Source organism: Sciurus carolinensis, chromosome 10, assembly GCF_902686445.1.
Source record: "Sciurus carolinensis chromosome 10, mSciCar1.2, whole genome shotgun sequence".
NCBI classification, from domain to species: Eukaryota; Metazoa; Chordata; class Mammalia; order Rodentia; family Sciuridae; genus Sciurus; species Sciurus carolinensis.
In genome coordinates, this window is record NC_062222.1 from 28749901 (window position 1) to 28773960 (window position 24060).

Genomic DNA, 24060 nt, shown 5'->3' on the forward strand with positions numbered 1-24060 from the left:
ATCCATGGTCGCTGCGTGACCTGCCAAGGTCCCACACAGCTATTCTTAACCTGCCCGCCCAGGTCACAGTAATTAAAAACTAGTTATTTTCCCAAGGGTAAGAACCAAGGTGTTGTACGACACGGGTCACTTCCCCTCAGTTCCACCAAAGTCTCATTATCTAAAGGGTTAACTTACTCTTTAGGTTGCTTTTTGTCTGTCAGAGTTTCTGGCTTATTTCAGTGAGGTGGGAAGTGGTGTGCAATAAATGACCCTTCTTTTTTTTTCCCCTTGGGTCCTGAACCAGTTGTGAAATTACATGAAAAGAAATTGAAGTGTTTCAGGGAAAAAAAAAAAAAAAATCCCTTTTCTTAGAAACCAAAGGAGTGAGGAAGAGGAGTTTCCTTCTGACAATCTTAATATGGGAAAAACATGCTTCCCACATTTGTGTTGTAAATGCATCACTTGTGAATAATCAAATAAAAATAAAAATCTCCCATTGAGGCGTGTTGGTTTGTGTATGTGGCTCACTTAATGCTCATATTGCTGTGAATTCAGTAACTCCATTTTATAGAAGCGGAAGTTTAGTCTTAGAGTGGGAAGGGAATGTCCCCAGGGATTTATGACTGGGGTTTGACCTTGAATCTGTGTTGACCACAAAGCCACTGCTGCCTTTTCTAAAATGATGTGGATAAGAAAAAATGTTATACATATGCATTAATCCCTTTTTTTCCCCTTAAACTAAATAGTTGATTCCAGCCAGTTCCTAGTTTTTGCAAATGTTTTTGTGAGTGGTTCTGGCAACACAGGCAAATTTTGTTCAGTGGCTAATGTCAGAAAGGGCAGTGGTGAAACAATTATTGTTTCATATCAGGGTCAAATAACTGTGCAGTGCTTGCTAATAGTTCAGCTGAGCCTGTCTGTCATGCAGGAAGCACTAAATTAGGGGATTGGTTATAGAGCCTGAATGTTATATGGAAGGGATCCGAAAGCTCTCATTTTATACAAGATCTTTGCTGTGCAGACTCCACAGGACACAACCCTGTGTGTGTGGGACAGAATATGTGCTCCTGTTGAAACAGATTAGGGAAGAGATTTATGAAGAACTCTAAAATGTAACATTGGGAACTGGCAAGGAGAAAAAAGTATGAGAAAGATTGATTGTAAGGTTGGCGCTTGTCTAAGTAATTCTTTTAGATTTCATAAGTTATATTCCTCAAATAAAAGGTTTTCATATGTGGTTATTACCTTGAAAGCATGATTCAAGTGCCTTGAGCATTCTGTTTGGAATAATATAGTATAGATTCTTCAGTATTTCTGTTAGGTTTAGTCTTTTTTTTTTTTTTTTTTTTTTTGGGTGCTGGGGATCGAACCCAGGGCCTTGTGCTTATAAGGCAAGTACTCTACCGACTGAGCTATCTCCCCAGCTCCTAGGTTTAGTCTTGTTAATACAAGTCATTTAAAATGACTTTCTTCTCCATTTCTTTTTGCACTCAATCCCCAAAATTTGCCAAAGACCACCAGTTCTTACCAAGTGGAGGAGATGATTTTTTTTTCTCTTACTATCCAGTTCCCCAAACTCCTACCCCTTCACCCCAAAACAATGGAGTATGTGCCTTACAAAAGGGCTTTTAGCATTTGTTCTCTTGTCTGTTGCTTTTTATCTGCATGAGTTTCAATTATATGTCTCCATGTTGGTGAGCGTTTAGGCCTGTAAGTACTAGGGGAAGTAGACTTGGTACATGCCTCAGTTTACCCAGAAAAAGTCTCTCAAGTACTGACTTTTGCATGAAAAGATCTGACCCACCCCCTCCTGTTTTCCTACTAACTGGCCCCAGGATCTTTGATAAGTCACTTCCTCAAACTGCATTTCCTCCCATCTTCTAAAAAGAAATACTTTCACATACTTAATATGAAGACTATTAAGAGAATTTGAACTATTGTGTTAAAGTCATATGGGAGGTTTCAAAAACAAAATTAGTTTTTTATTTTTTTCTTTCATAACCTGCCCAGGTACACTGTGGATTACGGGGTGTACTGCTATAGCAGGGTGCTCAGTTGGCTACTCTCAGGGGAACTTGTAATCCTGGTCTCTGTAGTTGCTTCACATGGCTCATGTTTTGGTCATAGTTTCTTTTTAAAGGTTCCATTCTTTTGAGAAAAGCACAAACTTTTAGATTTCTCTTAGAAAATTCAGCACACTGCGAGTACAATTTGGAGGTGCTAGTACTCCCCCTTGTGGGATTTGAAGATGTACTCTACAGCAAATGAGGTGAAGCCCACGGTGAGCTTCCCTGCCCTGGAAATCTCGAATCCCAAGTGCTTCAAGATCTGAGACCTTTTGAGCCCCATCGTGACATCATAAGTCAGATGGTTCATTGTATACAAACTTTGTTTCATTAGCAAAATAATTTAAAATATTATATAAAATGATTTCTAGCCATGTATAAAGTATGAAACAAATAAATTTTGTCTTTAGACTTGGGTCCCATCTCCTAGAGATCTCATTATATGTATGGAAATATTCCCAAGTCCCCCGGAAATCCAAAATAGTTTTGGTTCCAAGCATTTTTAGTAGAGTTTATTTTTGTTATGCTTCTAGCTAATGTAAGAATCTTGCATAAAATGGTGCATTATAAATTCATACATGTAGAAATTCACCAAAATGACAAAATATTAGACTTCAAATCATATCAGATCACTGGAAGTAGAGCTTTTATTCATATTCAAAATCAGAATTTTGAACTTTTACTTTTCTCTCACTACCCAAAGAATCATTTAAGGGATAAGACATTTGCAAATTTCTTTAAAAGAATCTCAATTATAAGTGTATACTTTGATAGCGTGCTGATACGTTTTTTAAAAACTTTGAATAGTTCAGATCAGAAGTACACCAAATGTCAGGTTTGATGTAATCTATTATAGGTCTTTTAAAATTATTTTTAGTTTCTTCCCATTCCCCCACGGTGATTATAACTGCGTGCCAATTGTACTGTTCATTTCTAACTGCATGTTGAGTGCCTATGGAGCGAGAGACGTTGTGATAAAAGCACAGACTGGGTGCTTGTGATCTGCAGGGGAGGTGACCCTACCAGTTTGTCACATTATTATAATGAGGAGTGTTACAGAAGGTCAGGTGAGAGGTGCTGTAGGTGTGGCAGTGCCAGTGCTGGTGTAGCACAAAAGCAATCCTAGGCGGTACAGCTGGGTTTCAATAAAACTTTGTTTACAAAAACAGGCAGCGGGCCAGAGTTAACCCGTGGGTATAGTTTGAAAGCCTGGCATCTCCAGTGTATTTAAGAATGAAGACACATGGATGGCTTTTAAGGGCTTCTGAGGAGGAACGATTAGTCTTAACTTGGTTATGGATTTGAAGGGGAAGTGAAGTTGGTGTTCAGGTTTCTGGCTTACACAACCATATGAATAATGATACAGGTGATGAATATTGGTGGTAAGATACAGGACATGGCCCAGGTGGCCACTTGGAGTGTGTGAGCGTTGAGGATGTTGGACTCTGGGTGTGCAGAAAGGTCTGAGCTGGAGAAATAAATGCTGGAGGCCTCAGCTTGTCCGAGAGCTCCCCTAGGAGAGAGGAGGGTTCAGGAGGGCCTCCAGAATAACTCCAGGGTCTGATGATTGGAGGAGGAGCTGACGAGAAGGCCAGTGGTTAATGGAATAACGGAGGGAGAAGGCAAAGCAAAAGGGAGAAGCTGCAATTGAATGTGGCTTCTTGCAGATCATTTGTAAACTGTGGTTAAAGCTTTTTCAGAAAGTTATGGGCTTTTTTTGGTGTATGTCCTTGGTGGAGGAATTTGGTCACAGAAAGGAATATTTAAAAAGTTGAGTTCTTAGAATTTTAGATTTGTTTTATAAATCATACTATTCTCTTTAAGAAAACTAGCAGATACTAGCAACTTTCGAAAAGTGCTTTTGACTAATGCTTGGTCCCATTTATAGACTTGGTCAAACTATTGTACATAGTTTTATTACATTTTAAAATGTTTGTTTTATTCTTTTCTGTACTTCAACTATCTGAATGACAACTGAAGTAAATTTTTTTTTCCCCCTTCTGGAGCTGGGGATTGAACCCAAGGACTCACAAATGCTTAACACACATTTTACCACTGATCTATACCCTCAGCCCCTAAAATGTCTTTCTGTATATGTACTTGAATTAGTCTTACAGTCCTGACAAGCTGAACGTGATTCTGAGTCTGCTTCATTATGCGTCTTTGTGGAGTTAGCAGATGTCACACACAGTGTAAGGCAGCCTGGGTTTGGGGACTATGACTTACCTTGCTGAGATTTCCTGATGCTCTGACTGTGTCTCCCAGGTGAAATACATATAATCACGGTGCCAGAGACATCAAACTTGAGCCAAGAGGAAATCTTATGGCCCAGGTTCTTCAGACTCACATGCTGTACTTGCTATTCTGTGTGCTCGAATGTGTCCGTAGCCCTACCCTCCTACCCAGAGGGTAGGCCGTGTTCCTAGATTGGATTTTTCATTTCCTTTTCTTGAAGATATTTTGGGATCATTCACGTGCCTAAGATCTTTGAACCTGACAAAATCCTGCTTTCTTAGAGTTTTGTCACTCCCCTCCATAGCACTTCCACATATTAAAAATGATAGTTTGGTTGTGGATATCTTTTATAGTTCCGTCTGACTTGAGGGCCACAGCTTCTAAAGGTTGTTGTACAGATTGAAGGCACACATAAACACAATTATTTGGCTATTACTGGGTAAATCTACTTTAAACTCCAGTGTTTGAACAAAATGTTCAACTTGCATTGGAAATGCCGAAGTACAGTGTGTGTCATTAGAATGTATTCACCTGCTTATTACCATGCTGGGAATTTTTATGTTGCCCAAGGGAGAATTTGTGATTTCCTTTAGAAAGTAAACCCCATGACAGCACTGATTTTTCTGTTTTGTTCACTGTTATATTTCCAGTAAATAGAATAATGCCCAGTATTTAGCAGATGCTCAGATATTTGTTGAATAAATGAATGAATGGTTTCGGAATAAATGATGAATAGTTTATTATTAATGCTGGATTGTGTCTTTTGCATCCTTTCAAGTTCTTTCCCCCCCTTTTTTCTTTTAGGCAGAAACCACTAATAGTAGCCTTTTGCAGGTGAAACTGGAATGCAGTTTACATAATAAAGTGTGTCAGCAATTAAAGGTAAAATAAAGCATTTAGTATTTCCTCTATCTTCCTTCCTGCCTCTCTGCTTAAAAAACAACAGAAAACCAAAACAGTATGTTCTTTTCTCAGAAATGAAAATGCCATCGCCTTAAGTGCTTTTCTTGTGAGGCACTAAGCAACTCCGTGAGACCTGTCTCTAAATGAAATACAGGATAGACCTGGGGAGGTGGCTCAGTGGTTGAGTGCCCCTGAGTTCAATCCCAGTTGCTTCCCCCGCCCCCAAGAAAGAAATTGCAAAGTTCAGATAATTTTTTGAGTTTTCCCTTTTCCCCCTTTTTCTTCAATTGCAGAATTGTTATCTGGAGTCTGATGATGTTTTGCACTTACAAATGAACATAATTATAACAATGGAAAACTCCTCAAAAGAATTTGAAGAAAACACACAAGCTTTGTTAGATCATCTCTCTATTGTTTATGTAGCAACAGATAAATCTGAGACCTCAGGTAAGGTGAAATCTTTAAAAATTTTTATTATGGGGTTGGGGATGTAGTCAGTGGTAAGAATGTGGGCTGACGGTGCTTGAGATCCTGGGTTCAACCCCAAACTTTGCCAAAGGGGAAAAGAAATTCATTATAGTACATTTTAATTTAACTTGTATCATCATTTGATAGCATTTACTTGTAGACTGTATCATAGCAAACCAAGAGAAAAGAGCCTTTGCTTTAATTAAGAGATGGTGGTAGATGCCCAGCTACTCAAGAGACTAAGGCAGAAGGATTGCAAGTTCAAGGCCAGCCTGGACAACTTAGTAATACCCTGTCTTAAAAAAAAAAGGTTGGGGTTGTAACTCAGTGGTAGAACACCCCTATGTTCAATCCCCAGTACCAGGTGTTGTGGGTGGGGGAGATTGTAACAGTAACTGGTTCTTAGTCTTCAGCTGTTAATCAGGCTGTATTTTTTGAGGGAGGGGCTTAGGTGACCATTGCAAACTGTTCTGAATCTTCTTGTGTATGCTTTTTCTTGATGTTTTGCGGATAGTAACCAAATTAAATGGCCACGGTAGTCTAAATATTCATAGCATTTGAAGTCTTACGTCCCTTTCTTCCAGTTTTACTCTTTGCTCCAGTCATGCTGTTTTGTATCTTAATAGTTGGTAGCTGTTTATTCCTGGATGCCTGACAAGTTAGAGTAGAAATTTTGTATTCAGTTCTAGAATACATACATACTTTTGGATGTATGTGTCCTGCTTATCAGAAACAACCTAATTCATTAGTTTAACTTCTTAAAAATTTTTGTAGGAGACATATATCCTATGATCTGTGAAATTGTGGGATTTACAATTCTTTGGTTATAATAGTATGTGAGTATATGTATGTATTCATATTTTTTTAAATGGTATAAAAATATATAAAAGCATAGCTTTTTATTATTAGCTGTTTTCTTTTTGGTACTGGGGGCTGAACCCAGGACCTCAAGCATTCTGAGCGTGTGCTCTACCACTGAGCTGCACCCCAGTGCTGTTGGCAGTCTCATCTGTCAGTCAAACATGGCTTACCTTTCAGTCTTCAGAATTGGCTGTAATAGTGATGGCCAGGTAGACACTGATGTGAAGAGGGCCCCTGTCCTGCAGGGAACTTTTCCGTTGATAAAGGATAAAAGAAGGCATGTGTTTTAAGATGCCAAGAAAAGTTTAATTCTTTCTGAATATAGTTGCCGAAGTAAGGAAATGCAAGGCTGTCCAATTAACAGGAAAACAACTTTATTTGAAGCTATACAGTTGGTTAGTTTGATCCAGAAGAGCCAAGATGACCCTAAATTCAGTATTTCTTTCCTGACTCTTGTTAATCATTTAAAGAGCTGATGGTATTGGGTCAGTCTTTTTGTAAGAATCTTTTTCTTGTAACTTAGAAGAATAACTAAAAGAAAATGCTTCCAGTTCTGATTTCCATGTTGAAAAAACATTAACTTTTTTTTTGTGTAGGAATGATTAATGTGATCGATCATTAAGGTGTAGCTCTGTTTTAATCTCATTGTTCTGATTCTTTTGAACAGATGATTCAGCAGTAAATATGTATATATTACATTCAGGAAACAGCGTTATATGGATACAGGTAATTATAAATGCTTATACAAAGTAGAATTTGAATTTTATAAGGGTGCATCAAATTGCAGAACATGAAAGTTTTTCAGGACAGATGCAGAAGCAGTTGTACATACTCTCTTTTTCTTTCCTTTAAACCCATTCTTTTGCTTGAAACCTTATTTGGAGATGGGTTCCAGAACCCCCTCCTTGCTGTTATAGCCACATCTGCTGAGCAGTTGCTAGGTATACTGGTCTCTGCTGTTTACTTATTCTAACAGAGTGGATTTGGAATGGGTAAATATTCTCCTGGCTAATGTGGACTTGTTGTTACAGGACATATATCATTTCTCACAGAGAGATGCTTTGTCTCTTCAGTTTGAACCAGTACTATTACCTACTTCTACAACAAACTTTACAAAGATCGCCTCTTTTACTTGCAAAGGTACACATTTAAAAAATATTGGAGAGTGTCTTTTTCTTTTGTTATCTAGTTATTTGCTGGGTAATTTTTTCTGTGCAGTGACTTAAAACTACAGTGGAAGCATGTTTTTAAAAAAGCAAATGGGTTTGGTTTTAATAAACCACAAGCCCTAATGTTTCTAAGAGGTAGGATCACATAAAAGCGCTTGTTGATGACATCTGTATTCTGCTGTATCGATAGGATTTTGAGTTTAAAGCCTAACTTGGTGATTCGCAGGACCCGGATGTTCATGTTTATTGGAGGGGCCACTTTCACAGGTAGTGCAGTTGTGTTACTCCAGTTTTGTCTTTTTGTGTAGATTGTGATGCAGAATGTTTAGTGACATAAACGCAGTCCTATTCTTTGAGTTCCTAAGATTAAAAAGAGTTCTGAAGTGGGTGCAGTGGGGCACACCTATAATCCCAGTGGCTTGGGAGACTGAGGCAGGAGGATTGAGAGTTCAAAGTCAGCCTCAGCAAAAGCGAGATGCTAAGCAGCTCAGTGAGACCCTTTCTCTAAATAAAATACGAAAGAGGCCTGGGGATGTGGCTCAGTGGTCTAGTGTCCCCGAGAATTCAATCCCTAGTACCCAAAAAATAAAAAATAAAATTTTCTATAAAGGGATTTGAAACGTAGGAAAACATGCCCAACCTCACTCATAGTTAAAGAAATGTAGTTTAAAGCAACAAATGAGATATAGCTTATTACTTAGATCAATGAAGATTAAAAGGTCATTAATATTCTGTGTTAATAATAACTAGGAAAGAACATATTTAAGTTTTAATTGAAATAAAAGGTAATACAGGCTGTTTTGGAGGGAAAATTGACAGTCTCTGAATATTTAAAATGCACATATGTGCTCTTCGATCCTTAATTCCAGTTCTAGGAATGTATTCTATGGATAATACTCATCTGTGTATTCAAAACTGCACCTCGACTGCCCGTGACAACCTAGAGCCCCAGCTACCTGGAGGCTGAAGTGGGAGCCTAGGCTGAGGCCAGCCTAGGCCATAAAGCAAGACCCCCATCTCAAACCGTGTCACCAAAAACAAACCTGAACCTACAGAGATGCATGCTCTTTGTGACAACAGAACAACCTAAGCATCCTGTGTTAGGTGACTCCTGAGCTCATCTATAGAAGGGTGTACTCTGGAGCTGCTGAGAAGTGTGCACGGATATGTATGTGGACACGAAGGTTTCTGAGTGTGTCTGCATACTTGCATATACACAGAACCCCTGGAGGGTGCTCAAGAGAGTGCCAGCAGTTGCTTCTCCTAAGAGAATTGCAAAGTCAGGAGCAAAAGTGCACTTCAGAGTCACATTTTTTTGTTTGAGTATTTGAATTTCTATTTTTGAACTCTATGGATAGGTTTAAAAAGGAGAGCTAAGGTTCAACATCAGTGATTTTATATTATGACCTAACTCAAGGAAAGCCTTCAAGTCTTATTTTGATCAGCATTGTTGTGAAGTGCATGCCCACTCTTCACGGTTAAGCTCCTTTTCACTGTTTTAGATTTATTCCTGTCTTACCCGTGCTCTTCCCTCTAGCCAGTGAGCTTCATTTTTCACTTTTGTCATCTGGCAGACCTAAGGACTTTCCTCTTATTTATGATGAAGACAAATCTTTGTAAATGATATCCACAAGTAATGACCCACCCCCCACCAAAGCAAAAATTAGAGATTGGTTTCGAGAGGGAGAGGGGAGGGATGTAGACACATATCCCAGACAATGGGCAACAAGCCAGTGGAGATAGATAGGAGCATTTGAGAAAGCAGCTTACCATATGTATTTGATTCATTATTTTAATGGTGATAGAAAAGTGAATTAAAAGTTGTAAATAAAAACTTGGGCTGGGGTTGTAGCTCAGTGGTAGAGCGCTTGCCTAGCATGTGTGAGGCACTGGGTTCGATCCTCAGCACCACATAAAAATAAATAAATAAATAAAGATATTGTGTCCATCTACAACTAAAAGAAATTTAAAAAAACTTCAAGAAAAAGTTATAAATAAAAAAGCTATACCTTATTTTTTATTTAGGTTTAATGAAAGAAAAGATATTTATGCCTCATTTTTTTTTTTTTTTTTTAATCTATAGCAGCTATGTCATGTGGCAGTGGAATGAAAGAAGATGTGAAGAAATCAAAAAACACTCCAACACTAGAAGCATGCCTCTCTTCTCCAGTGGTACAGGGGTAGGTTCATTCTGCTTTTCTTGAAGTCTTATGGGATTTTTCCTCCTCTAGAAGGTCTTCAAAAATATAACTCGTGTGAGTTGTACAGGTCTTTTTCTGGACTTGCCTTGCTTTGCATCCACACTGCTAATAAGCAGGGAGAGGTTTCTTGGCAGAATGGGAAAGAGGAGCTAAGTAATTCAGTCTATGAAGTAGGTTTGGAGCCAGGCAGCCAGGTGTGTGGGAAGAAGTGCTCAGATGGTGGTTTCTGAGTAGAATTTGGGTCCTGCTTTTGCCCTCGCAGCCTCTGCAGGGTGCCCTGATCTTGGCCAGGCCACTTCGCCCTGGCCTTCGGGTGCTGCAGGTGTGAGCAGATGTTGAGGAGGTGATGGCTGTGGTTGTTTGCAGCGTCCGTAGTGTTTTGTGGCGCTCCCCCGTTGGCACTTGGAGCTCCCTGGATGCTCCGGTTCTCTGTACTTGGGCCAATGGCATGCATGTCTTCTGTTCCCAGGTATTTCAGAGTGGACCCTTTTGCTGCCCAGTTTCACGTGGAGAGTCACGAGAACACGTCAAGAGTGTGGTCAATATGGTACCTCAACCATTTTGACCGTGACATTGTGTTAAGGGATGTGTTTGTTTCCAAGGAGGCTAGGCACGTTTTAAAGGTATATTGGTGTTTTGTTTTCTTCTCCTAGTTTTGACCTGTTTCAAACTTCGTTCAAAGTCAAAAGACGATGAAATTCATATCTATAAAATTTAATTTTGACTTATTTTTAAAGCAGACCTTTTTCTTTAAAAATTTTTAGAATTACTTTTAATCTCTTTTTTTAAACTGTTGATCAAGGAACTCAAAATGACCATCATTATATTTTGTAAGAATATTTACTCTTAACTATTACTCAAAAATGTTATAATACATGATTTTTGTAGAAAAGATTATATATAGTAAATATAAGTCTTATTTATGGTAAAATATAGTAGGCTTTTGAAAATGCCATTTGTAAAAACTTCAGGATTACTTTTGTGAGATTTAAAATAGTGGCATATTAAGCAGTACTTGAAACCTATCATTTCTATAAGAAATATTTCAGTCCTTGATCTGGAACTAATTGAGTAAAATTATACTTTCCAAGATATGGAAGAATTTCAGCATCATACTTTGTAGTGATTTGGATCATAATCAGTGTTAGGAAAAGTAATCTTTCTTGCTTCTTTTCTTTTTAGATTCTGAATTTCACTGGCCCTTTATTTCTACCTCCAGGCTGTTGGAATATATTTTCTTTGAAACTTGCTGTTAAAGACATTGCCATAAATCTATTCACCAATATATTTTTGACTACAAACATAGGTGCCATTTTTGCAATACCTCTACAGATTTTCTCAGCACCAACCAAGGTATTGTTTACAGCACTGTTTGTGTTATAATTTTCTTGATAATTATTGTTTCTTTGTACTTATGGTTCTTGGGTTTTATAAACAGGGTTAAGTTCATGTTCTGTAAGGCTACCTAAGAAATTGAAGGCTATTTTCAGGCCAGTCTTAGATGATCAATTTGTTCAGACTTGGAAATCTTTATTTGGAAAGAGTCTGTTTTTCACAAAGCAATTGATTAATGAAATATAAGAGTATAAATAGATTTTATTTTCATTTGTTTCCAGAAATGTGTTTTTTTTTTTTTTTTTTTTTTTTTGGTGGTGCCAGGATGAAACTCAGGGCTTTGCCTTGAAATAAATCACATTGGTTTAAATGCTTTAGTTAGACATCTTTTAAGTGACCTTGAGTTGCTTGTAATTCTTGAATTTCTTTAGTGGGCCAAATCTAAAGCCCGAAAGAGTTCACAAGAGAATGTTTTCTAAAATCTGGGTAAATTGTATTTAATTTAGATTATCTTAAACATGTCTCATTTTTTTTTCTTAATGTTTTATTTCTTTTCATTTAGTTATTATTGCTTCCTTTTGATCCAAGCTATTGTATATAATATTGGGTTCTAATTTTTCACTATGAGACATTCATGCAACCATCTTTATGATTTTTCTCACTTATTGGTGTTGATATTTTATAGTTAGAAATGCTCATGTTTAGCTATAAGTGTGAAGATAGGACTTTGCAAATTAAACTCAACACAAATGTAAAGTTGAATTTCATTTATCCATATTTTGAGCAGGGAAGATTTCTTAGAAATTTCCTTAACAAGAGATGCATATGAGCCTGAGTGACCAAGGGAGGGAGCAGGAGGCAGGTTTCAGGTGCATGAGGAAGTAGCAAATCTGTACTTTCCAGAACTGGGAAGTGGGGCATTAAATACCCTGAGTAGTGAGAAGTTCCTGTAGGTGGATCTACAGTTTCTCAGAGGATTAGAATACAGTTGAAAAACAAATTAAAAAGACAGAAACACTAGGAATGTCCTGAGACTACTTTCATCTTTAATTCATGTGATAGCGCTATGACCTGTGGGCCCAGCAGTTGACATTATGGGCCATAATGGTTGTTCAGGTTCCACTGTAGTGGCCCTTCTGGGAGAGATGGCTCCGAGTTCTCAGAACAGATTCAGGGACAGAGGAAACCAAGACATCACTTTCTAGTTGCTTGACTTCTGGTTAAAGGGGAGTTCGCAGAGGTGGAGGCCAGTGTCTGCTTCATATTTTAGTGCATTAGGATTTTTATGTTGAGTGTTGTGTTTTAAGTTATTCATATATTACTTTTCAATCTAGGAAGGGAGTCTGGGTTTTGAAGTGATAGCACATTGTGGCATGCATTATTTCATGGGAAAATCAAAAGCAGGTAAGTATTTTACCCTTAGGCTTTCTGTAGAAATTGGAATTTGGGGGAAGTGGGAAGCAGTGAAGGATATTAGCATTTGTAGATGGAATAATATTTTTAAAAGTAATTGTGTCATATTCTGTTCTTAGCATAATCACTGACAGATGGCCTGAAATTAAGAGTCCTCCAGATACACACAGGGTACTGTGTAAACAATGCCCTCTTATTCTTTAATAGCTTATGCTTTTTGTAAGGGATTTAAAAAACAATCCTGTTTGATCATCATATCAGCCTTATCACCAGGAAAAATTAGAAAATTATGATTTTTTTTGTAAAAGAGTAGTTTGGAATTGCATTTGCAGACTTAAATTATAGGGTCATTAACATCTTGTAGGCAGTGCTGATCATGGTGTGACACAGAGGTCATTAGTGTTGATATGGAAGCAGTTTCTGACTTTGGGTTTCATTTATTTATTTTTTTTGTACTTTAATTTATTAAGATAATTAAGGAGAGTTTTAAAGGATAGACATCTCTTTTGGGAGAGTTCCACCTTTTCTTACTGATCCCCTCTTTAACTCAGACAGGACAGAACACATGTGTAGGGTGAGGTGAACAAGAGACCAGCTTATAAACATGCACCTTGTACAGGATCAGCTCCTGGTCCTGGCAGTCTTTTCCCTCGGCACTCTACAGTATCCAGAAAAGACTCAGATGATGATGATGAGCATGTACATGGAAACAGTTTTGCATTTTAGATTTAAAACTGTTAAAAATGTTGCAAGTATAATTTTAACTTGTCCCAGGCTGTGTTCATGAACCATGTGTCTTTTATGTTAATGCCTTTACATAATTGATTTAGTTTTGTTTTTTACATGTTTGTTTAATTTGATGTATCATCTGCCGTTGAGTTAGAGGGACTTTTAGTAAAGAGGAGAGAAGAGTGCCATTGAGTCACTCTACAATCCTCTCAGTTTGAGGAGTTTAACAGTCAGTTCTTGGTATTATTTACTAATTGAATCATACTTTCTGTAAATCTTAAATATTGAATCTGATCTAACTTTTAGAAAATCCTAATTGGAATGGGACCCTTTCTCTGGATTGGTCTACCTGGGATGTGGATTCTGAACTTGCAAATAGCTTGTATGAAGGTTGGAAGAAGTATAAAAATGGCAATGTTTGCAGGTGTGTCTTCATCTTTCCTCTCTTGTTCAGCAGTGGGGGAACCTACTATGTGGTCTTTTTTTGAAATTGTACTCCTGAATTTTCAGTGATTGATGACCTTTTTTTTTTTTTTTTAAACAAGTTTCACACCTTAGAAGAACCGCAGGGTTAGTGCAATGAATACGCACATGGTCCTCTACTTGAGTTTGTTCCCCTGTGTTCCCGTTTTACCTCCCTCCCCTCCCCTCCTCTTTTCTCCTCTCTCCTCTCCATGTACACCTATATTCCTATATTCAGACTTTTTGCTGAGTCAATGGAAATTGAAGCTGTAAATATCACCATACTCTAGTCCTCGGTATTTTATTGGGAAAATCTTCATTTATCATCATACTTCAGTTCTCTCTACTTTATTAGGAAAGTACTATTATTCTACTTCAAACCTCAGTGTTTTATTAGGAATTTAGTTCCTAAGCAGGATATTCACTTAACTGTATTACCATTCTATACCCAACACACTCAGCTTTGACATAATTGTGTTGTCTTATAGGCAGTCCATACTGAAATTACCCTGATTGACCCACCAACACTGTTTTTTCTTTCTTATAGTCCAGGTCCATTTAAGGACCGTGCGTTGCATCTGACTGTCTTGTGTTTTGTAGTCTTAGACTAGTGCCCACCTGTGTTCAATTTTCATGTTGACAAGTTTTTTTCAATCCAGGCCACTTGTAAGAGGAGTTTTTATGCTTGGTTCCTCAAGTTTACATTCAGGTTAAACATTTTTAGCAAGAATATGAATTACCTGGTTGGTCTTGTATGTTATTGTGTCATATCAGAGGTATGTAAATGTTAATTGGTCTCTTTTGCCTGGTAGGTTGAATTGTTTGGTTTAGGTGATGTGGGACAGGGGTCTCCACGTTTGGCACCTTTTTCTTTTTGCAGTTAATAAATAAGCTGTGTTGTGATAGTTTGATATCATTTGCACTTGCTATTCCCTAAGAAGATTTCATTCCAGGGTTTTAGCATTCCTGGAACCTCATTGTCCGAGTCAGTTGTTAGATTGATGACTGAGGAATGGTGATGTTTCCATGTGTTTATTCTACATTTATAGTCAGATATTGTTTTTAAAAAAGAGCTCTTTTTTTTTTTTTTGAGTGTTGCTACAGTTTCGTTAGCATGTTGTACTCTAGTTACTGTCATTATTATTGCTGTTATTTTTTGAATTGCCGTCATTGTTATTTTTGATGGTCAGTTGTCTCAAATTTGGCATGGGGGCCCTTCAGGATGGCTTGTGTGTCTTTTTGCTGTTATCACCGTTCTTTGAGCTCTTCTTGCTTTCCATTGGAACAGAACATTCTAGGTTGTGTTTTGGGGGGATTGCTGGGAATCGAGCCCATGGCCTCACGCCTGCTAAGCACCCGAGCTGTGCCCTCGGTCTCTGTAGAGAGTCAGTCTTACATGTCCCGCTCCCCAAACCTAGCACAAGCCATTTTCCCCAGGAGTCTTTGTTCCTTTTAGTGGGAGTGGTATTGAATGGTTTTCCTTTTTTAATGTCAAAATTATTTTCCATAATAATTTCTTTACACAGGAGGAATGTTTTAGGAATGATGCGTTTTGCCCACTCGAAGAAACCCAAGGAGTCAGAATCCTTTGTTTCCTTTTTGCCTCGTTTGGTTGCGGAGCCTGGCCTTGTGTTAAACTTCAGCGCAACTGCCCTTAGGAACAGTGTGGTGAGGATAGTGTGTTCTTTCCGTCTCTTTGCCAGTGACACCACAATTCTTAGGTTTTCAGAACACCAGAGTGTTCACCTGGAGATGTTTCAGAACCAAAAATAATTTAAAGTCAACACGTATGCCTTTAGGGCACTTCGAGTAGGGCCCTAAAGAACAAGAGGAGTGAAATTTCAGAGAGGCAGAGAATGCATTGAATAAATAGATTTTTGGATTGAATATGAACTTCCTAAATAAAATGTTTGAGTTAAAGCATTCAGCTACTGAGAACAGAGCTGACACAGGACTTGGTTTTATAACAAGAAGCTCCAAGGAAGTCCAGAGTGAACCAGGCTGCTCTGTGATGACAGTGGGGACTAGGCTTTGCCCCTGTTTCCTTTTGTCCTTAGTGTGTTAACCTCCTTCCTTGCATATGCTACCTTCTATCTATCCAGGGTGTCAGGAAGTGGGGCAAAGGGAAAGAGGTGCCACCAGCAGACTTCCCATCATGCCTCATGGCCAGGAACTGCCATCACACATGCTCAGTGGGTGCTCGTCGAGTTCTTGGGGATGACAGCCTGACTGCTTTTGCTTTTCCTTTCACTTTTTGTTTTGAAGTAATTTCTCCTTAGAGAAAAGTTATAGCACCAAGAACTCCCAGTGGCTCTTTGCCAAGATTAATCAGTATTTAATGTTTGCCACCCTTGCTTGGTCGTTCCCTCTCTTTCCACACGTATGTATTTTGAGAGGATTAGACAGTAGGCCCCCTGTATGAGTATTTTCTTACATAACCAGAGTATAATTATCAGAATCATAAAATGAAATAGTAATGATAATGTTATCTACTGTACAGTCTGTATTCTGGTTTTTCTAATGAGCTTATTATCACAATTGACGGTGACTTTTCCCCTCCTGGCTCACGATGCACCCCAGGATCTTATGGCACTGTCGTTTTTGTTTGAGTCTTTTCTAATATTCTCAGCATGTCTTTGCCTTTCATGACATAGCATTTTTAAAATTTTCTTTCCCCTTTGGTGCTGGGGATCAGACCTTTGCAAAACATGCACTCTCCCACTGAGCCACTACCCTCAGCCCGCATGGACATTTTTAAAAAAAATATTTTTGTAGTTGTAGATGGAGAGTATGCCTTTATTTTATTTGTTTACTTTTTTATGTGGCTCTAAGGATCAAATCCAGCGCCCCACATGCACTAGGCAAGCGCTCTGCCCCTGAGCTACAGCCCCAGCCCACACGTGGACATTTTCTTGAAATGTTCAGGCCATTTATTTCTCAGCTGCCCCTCCGTTTGAGCTGTGTGTAGTTGCGATTAGATTGAGGAATGTCTCAGGAGGGTGCTGTGTCCCTCGCTGTGTTGACCTTCCTCTCCTTGCTTCTAGGTAAAGTACTTTGTGGTGAGGAACCCATCCTCTCTGCCTGTCTCCTTGCAGCTCCTGCCTCTCTCCTTGTACCCGAAACCAGAAGCCGCAGGGCGCCTGCTGCACAGATGGTAGGAGGACCCTCTGGTGGGTGGTTTGGGAGACACCCTGAGGACTCAGAATTGTTGAAAAGCCTGTGCTGCTTTCTCCTGGGCTCTGGATGTGGACATAGGCTCTGTGAACCCGTCAGCCTGTGTACCGGGGGTGCCAGGCCCCTGGTCAGGTGTTGAGTGGGTGTTCCTGGCTGTGGGTGTTCCTGGCACCTTCACCATCACTGCCTTGGGCCTGCAGTCCAATAGAGCATTCTTGATTTGGGGAACCTTTATCATTATGCTTTTTCATGAATACGGAATCTAATCACGATGATCTCTGGGTAACTCAAGAATGAGTTTAAAGCTGGGGCGGTGGCACACCCACAATCACAGCTGCTCAGGAGGTTGGGGAAGCAGGATGGAGAATTGCAGGCCAGTCCGGGCTACTAACCAAGACCCTGATTCAAAATAAAATAAAAGGGCCATGGGTGTAGAGAGTGGTAGAGCATTTGCCTAGCATGCACAAGCCTGAGGTTCAATCCCTAGTTCCACAAAAAGAAAACAAATTTAGTGTTTTTGTATATTCTAGTCTGGAGTTAAACAAAGTGAGAGAATGACAGTATTCATTCCTATCTGTTACATCTTGTTTTCACATAATCACAATTTTATGTAGACTTTTAGTTACTTTTGGTTTAGGAAGATGTGCCATTATCCTGGGATTTCTCAACTTCAGCACTGTTGACATTTTGGACCAGATGATCCTTTGTTGGAGGAAGATCTGCTTGTAGAGTGAAGGCTGTTCAGCAGTCTCCTAGCTTCTACCCGCTAAAGGGCTTCCCCAGCCACAGCATCCAAAATGTCTGCAGACATTGCCAAATGTTTTGCGGGGGATGAAATTGCCTTCGGTTGAGAATCACTTCCTTTTGGGCTTCATAGCTCTGAACCATTTGGAAAAAAAATAAACAACTTCATACTTAGCACTTTTGTCTCCATATGTTTATTTACTGCCAAGGAACATGCCAAAGTCACTCACTGAATAAGATTTATTGAGCACTTAGAGTATATCAAGTATGGGTGGATGTGGAATGGGGCGGAGACAGGGTAGTGACAGGATAGGATGAGTTGTTTATGTGCACACAGGTGCCGTCCCAGTATGTAAGCATGCACATGTGCATAAGCGTGTATTGTTGATTTATTCTTCATTGGCAAATCTCAGTGCTATTTTAAACTTTTTTTTTTTTTTTTTTTCTTTGCTTTGTAGGTTTGGCATTGATTTGCAGATGATTAATTTCACAACTGGTGAATTCCAGCTCACCAAAGCTTGCCCTTACCGGGTAGGATGGCATGTTCAACAGAAAAAAAGATTGTTGACAAACTGGCCACAGAAGCATGTGGCCTGCGTCTTGGTATTTGAATGTCTTATGTACTGTGTGTGGCTCTCTTATTTTCATTCTCTAGTCATGAAAGATGCATAGCAGGTTTTTCCAATTAACTTGCATAGTAGAGTCAGATTCATGTTAGTCTGTAAATCTTTGATGATTTAGATTCACGTGAATGAAGAAATAACAATGGAGTCAGCTATGTAGAAAACCATAAAACTTGAGACCACAGAATTTATGATCTTGGCCCTCTTAAAATCTCTTTTTTTTTTTTTAGGGCAAGATAAGGTAAAAAGGCAAATACATTTTTAAACTCTTCTCTTACTAAACTTTCTTAATGTTTTTAGCAAGTCACCCAATTTCTTTGATACTCATCTCATTTATAAAGGGATTTCTTATCTTAAGGGGCAGTCATGAGGTCTTTTCAGATACTTGGAAGTAGGAGTGAAAATTTCATGTGGCAAGGGCATCATTTGCTTGGGAACTCCGCAGCCTGATTTCTTACTTTTCACTCAGTAGTTCTGAATATCGCTGAGTCTTGGTTTCGCAGGTATTGTATGTTTGCAATCAGTTCAGAAGTGGAGCATCTGTTACAAAGATTGCACACACATACGTGCACACACGCACACACACTTAAATATCTTGGGTATTTTCTTCTTTTTTTCTTCCCTTTAAAAGCAAATGGTTGCTCTAGCTTAACTGGAATAACAGGAGGAGGATCACAGATGACCTATGAGAGTTCAAACAAAATAAATGAAAGCATATTTTCAAGTACATTTTTGACAGAGACTTATTAATAGTAGTAAACACATGAAGGTGGTCTAGGCAGCACTGCCATAATTGGAACCTGCACTAGGGTGTGTCTTTTTCTCCTTAGGAAGCCCACTCTGTTTGTCATTCTCTACCAGGAAGTGTCCCAGGTACTGGGGGCAGTTAGTCCAAAATACTAAGTGATATTTTGCCATACTGGTGTTAAATTATATATAGTTTGAAATTGAAAAAAATAATGCCAGTTTCTTTATATTTGAATATTCTATTCATACTTGAATATGTAGTATAACTGCAGCTGTGGGGACTTTTCCCAAAAATATCATACCTTGCTGGGGTGGCATGTACTCTAGTACCAGCGACTTGGGAGGCTGAGGCAGGAGGATCACAGGTTTGAGGCCAGCCTCAGCAACTCAGCAAAACCCTTAGCCAGTTGGTGAGGCCCTCTCTGAAAATAAAAAATAAAAAGGACTAGGGATGAAGCTCAGTGGTAAAGTGCTAATGAGTCCAATCACCAATACCAAAAAAGAATAAAAAAGAATATCACACTTGTGCAATAAGGAAAAATTTGACCACTGTAAACTTAATGAATTGACAAAAAGAATAGTATCAGTGCCGTGAAGACACTCAAAAAATTTAATTCAAAATTGTTAAAACTCTTTGTGGGGTAAAGGTGGACTCTTCTTAGATTGTAATTTTGTTGGTTTGCTTTAGAAATACAGTTCTTTTGATTAATTTCATTATATCCCAGTGTCTTACATATAGGGCACCTAGAAATACCTAAATTGAGCAAGTTTTTATAAGTGTTCTGTATGAAGGATCCTGGACTTTAATGGGTTGAGTATATGGAATTGGACACTGAGCCTTCTGCATCCTGGTTCTTCCATGCTTTACCTGTGTAACCTTGCTTGGACAAATTATTTAACTTCTCTGAGCCTCATATTTCATACTCACAATGAATGTTTGGAGATTTCCTGTCAGGTTTATAAAAAAAATGAATTGCTTGGTATTTGTATATTTTCTTAAATCGTCCAATACCTGGCACACAAAAAGCATTTATTTAAATGGTGTTGTAATTACTATAAATTTAATGCCAGAAGTCAGCAACGTTTTTGTTTAGTGTTTATATTCTGTGTATAAAGCAGGGTTTTCTGCTCCATGGAGTTCGTAATTCTAATGAATAAATCAAATGCCATCACCATTTATTCTTCCAGATAGCATGGGAAGTGATAGCAAGACTTGACCACACATTTAAAAATTGAAAACATAGGGAACAGAAATATTACTGCAGCTTCTATGAGGACAAGTCTAAAAAAGTTTTTAGAGAGAAGGCAGCAGGAAGATAAAGAAGTAAATCTTGAATATTAAAATTTAGAACATGAGATTATCCAGAAAAAGAAATCTTAGAGAAAGTAGAAGAGGATATGAATAAAGATCTTTCTCTTATTTAGAGAGAATATAAAAAGATGGTTTCTATATGTAAACTTAAGTACAGTATTAAGATCTCTTAGGTTGTCCAGCAGAGGGTGGATGGTCTTTTCAGATTGCTCGAGTGTTCAGGCAGACATTCTGGGTAGTTTTCTGATCAGTGTTTTACATTTGAAGCATCTCTGTATAGAGGGCTTCTAACCTCAACTCCCATCCAAGTCAGGAAGCAGAGCCCCTTCCCAGCGTGGGTGTCAGCTTGTCCTGCAGCCTCTGCCTGTCAGCTTAGGAACTATTTTATTCCTGTCGACTCATCAGGATAAACAAGTTCAGATAGGTGGATGAGGCCTTGGAGGACAGCTTAGGGTAGAGTGCTTACCTCGCATGTGTAGTGCCCTGCGTTCATCCCCCAGTGCACAACCACACACACACTCACACACTCGCATGCACACAGTTGATGATGATGGTCAGATCTGGGTATGAAAGCAAAAGCAATCATGTCTGTACTCCATGGTGCACGTGATGAAGATGGACACTTGCTCTGTGGGATGATAGAGTTGTTTAATTCTGTTGTTGGTGATTTGCAGGGTGTGCATTCTGAGGAACCCAGGTCTGGCACCCTCCAGTTGCACTTGCAGCCTTTGGAAATGAAAAGGGTTGGTGTAGTCTTCACACCAGCTGACTATGGAAAGGTTACCTCACTCATACTGATCCGGTAGGTGTGTCCCCGTCACCGCGTGTCTCGCTGACTCAGTCTTTCTAACAAGTGATTGACAGACACTTCTCAGGCATTCTGTAGAGGTGAGGTTGTGCTGCAGGATAGAAAGCAGCAGTAGCAAGGGAGAGGGGCCACTGAGGTTGAACACTTAATACCTGGCACCTCAGTTGCCTTCTCCTAATAGAGAGAGTGTGCTTGTGTCTCCGAGGGGCTAGTGCATTTCACTCAGCATCTCGTCCTGTGCAGAACTAACTCTCTCTCTCGCTCGCTCTCTCTCTCTAATGCATTTCACTCAGCATCTCGTCCTGTGCAGATCTCTCTCTCTCTCTCTTACACACACACACACACACACACACACACACATACACACGGATAGACTGCTCTGTTTTTAACATAGAAAATGACCGAAACATTGCCCTCCATCTTTCCCTCAACAGTAATTGAATGTAAACCACTTACTCTCTGCATCCCTAAAGGACAACAGAAGATGTGTTTCATGGAGTGCCTTAGCTCTTGTTCCTCCTCTAAAATGTCAGTTTTGCTAACTGATTTAAGAAGCTAAATCTGTTTCATCTTAAATTTTCTTATCTTCAGATAGTCTTTATGAGAGTCTTCTTTCAAAAATTTACAGTAAATAACAGATCTGTGTTGGAGCTCTCTGTATTGGTGAGAAGCTGAACACAAGTGTGATTTTGAATAAATGACATTCGAATAATTTTTAGTTTTTCTAGTATCAGATCAACTGGCAAAAAAAAAAATCTTATTTAGAACTTCCCTTAAAGTTTGTTCTTCTGCAAATGAATGTTACTAAAAAGAAAATGTGCTAAAATAACTTGAGTTTATTCTTTTAACTCTTAACTAGAATTCCTTAATGCTGTGTTGACTTATGTCAGTTTTAAACTAACTTGTGTTGAAGAGCTAAGGTCATAAGAAGTGTAGAGATAAACTTTACTGTCCTGGACTCAAAAAGAAAGTCTAAAAATTTCTTGTAGAAGTTCTTTTACTTTGAGTGGTTTCTATATTGATAGATAATGTTTTCCCATTAATAGTATCAATCATCTTAAGAGCTCATCACTTTAAGTCTTTTAAATGGTTAAACACATTAAAATATTTCAGTGTTATTTTGCATAATTAGAAAAATAAAACAGGTTTTCCTCCTTTCTGTGGTATCTACATTATACTGGCTTTCCATTCAGTGTGCATAATTTAAACATCATCTTCACTTAATTTTTTCATCCTAGAAATTAGGATTTCAATTAATGAAAAAGCAAACACTCATTACTATTTGACAAGTAGGAATTTGGCTTTGATATATGCTGTTCGTGGGGTGAAATTTTAAATCACTGAATCAAAAGAAACAATGGCATCTTATTTCTAGAATCATCTCTAAGGCAGAATGTCGTATTGTTTCACCCTGAAAACAGTTTTCGTTATTTTGTCTAAATTTGTCTGTATTTGTGTCTGCCAATTTATTTCTTCGAATTTTTTCCCTTGGATATCTGATAACTACCCTGGTACCTGTTATTAGAAACATTGGAGATTCCATTTGTGGCTGGTGGCTGAGGGTAATCATGATTGCTCACCCACTCCTGTTGTGGTCAGCTTATGTGGGCTCTGCTGGCCTTGGCAGTTTCCTGTGCCTGGGACCCACCCTTATTCTGTGAGATGACAGGGGCTGCCATGCTCTTCAAGTTGATTCTTTTTGAGTGCACTGTACCTGGTGACTTGGAGGTAATGCCTTTTTATTTTATCTCCTTTCACTGTAGGAATAACCTGACTGTTATTGACGTGATTGGCGTAGAAGGATTTGGAGCACGAGAACTACTGAAAGTGGGTGGAAGACTTCCTGGCGCAGGGGGTTCACTTCGATTTAAGGTGCCTGAGTCCACGCTGATGGACTGTCGTCGACGTGAGTTCACATGCTTGGCTCTCTGATGGGAGGCCTGGTGATAAAGCTGAGAGCAAAAGGATTCTACAGGAGGGGTTCTTCTAAAAATGTGTAGTGTAGTGAATTCATTCTGTTGATGAAAATAATTAAATCAGGCCAACATTTGAGGCTGGTACCCTGGGTCAAAACAGTAACTCTAGGTGTTTAACTTAAATAATGGATATGATAGATATAGATAGATATCCAGCTTAAATAATAGACACAGAATGGGTGAAGAACATATGATTTAAATAATACTGCTTAATTACCAGTATACTTTCAAATATTTAAGATAAACATATGAGGCCCTTAAATTTGGCTAAAGATTAATCAAGCCAGTGATGAATGGAGAGAACCAATAGAACTTTCTGTGATGATGGAAATATTCTGTGCCTGGGTCGCTGGTGAAAGGGAAGGGAAAACCAACTCAAACTCAAGGTCTCCTGCCATATACCCCCACCACAGGTCACTTCTGTGACCTCAGATGGTGTGGGATTTCTGTGCTTCAGTAAGCAAGCATTCTGCATCAGACAGTGTCAGGTCCCACAGGTTGAAGGCTCAGCTCCCAAGACTGTCCCCCACTTTAGACCCACAACACTAGGCCTCTGGAACTTCTGCCTGCCTGGCCACACAGGGGTTTCCACAACACCCTCCTCAGGTTAGAGTAACTTGCTGGAGTGCCTCCCAGAACTCAAGGAAGCCATGCTGTTCGTAATAAAGGATGTTATAACGTATGCATTTAAGTGGCCAGTTGAAGAGATGTAGAGTGAGGTCCAGAAGGGTTCTGAGTGCAAGAACTTCTGTCCTTGTGGAGCGGGGGTGCACTGCCCTCCCAACACGTTGGTGGTCTCTTGTTCCCTTCCCCACAGCCTGTGTTCAGCTGTCCAGAAGCTCTGTCCTTTGT

The 24060-nt window shown here is 39.0% G+C and overlaps 1 protein-coding gene across 7 annotated transcripts in view; it reads left to right on the forward strand.

Annotated features, from left to right (window-relative positions):
- The window catches only part of Tmem131l (transmembrane 131 like), a 167679-nt gene that overhangs the window by 100822 nt on the left and 42797 nt on the right, over positions 1-24060 (forward strand). For 4 of the 7 annotated variants that reach the window (XM_047566813.1, XM_047566814.1, XM_047566810.1 and 1 more), the window contains exons 8-21: positions 5088-5165; positions 5480-5633; positions 7183-7241; positions 7547-7655; positions 9768-9864; positions 10355-10508; positions 11068-11238; positions 12555-12624; positions 13669-13786; positions 15351-15492; positions 16869-16978; positions 18201-18345; positions 21099-21226; positions 22996-23138. In XM_047566813.1, the coding sequence (XP_047422769.1) occupies positions 5088-5165; positions 5480-5633; positions 7183-7241; positions 7547-7655; positions 9768-9864; positions 10355-10508; positions 11068-11238; positions 12555-12624; positions 13669-13786; positions 15351-15492; positions 16869-16978; positions 18201-18345; positions 21099-21226; positions 22996-23138 (1678 nt within the window). The remainder of the gene's footprint in view (positions 1-5087; positions 5166-5479; positions 5634-7182; positions 7242-7546; positions 7656-9767; positions 9865-10354; positions 10509-11067; positions 11239-12554; positions 12625-13668; positions 13787-15350; positions 15493-16868; positions 16979-18200; positions 18346-21098; positions 21227-22995; positions 23139-24060) is intronic. The other 3 variants (XM_047566808.1, XM_047566811.1, XM_047566812.1) reach the window with 3 other exon arrangements.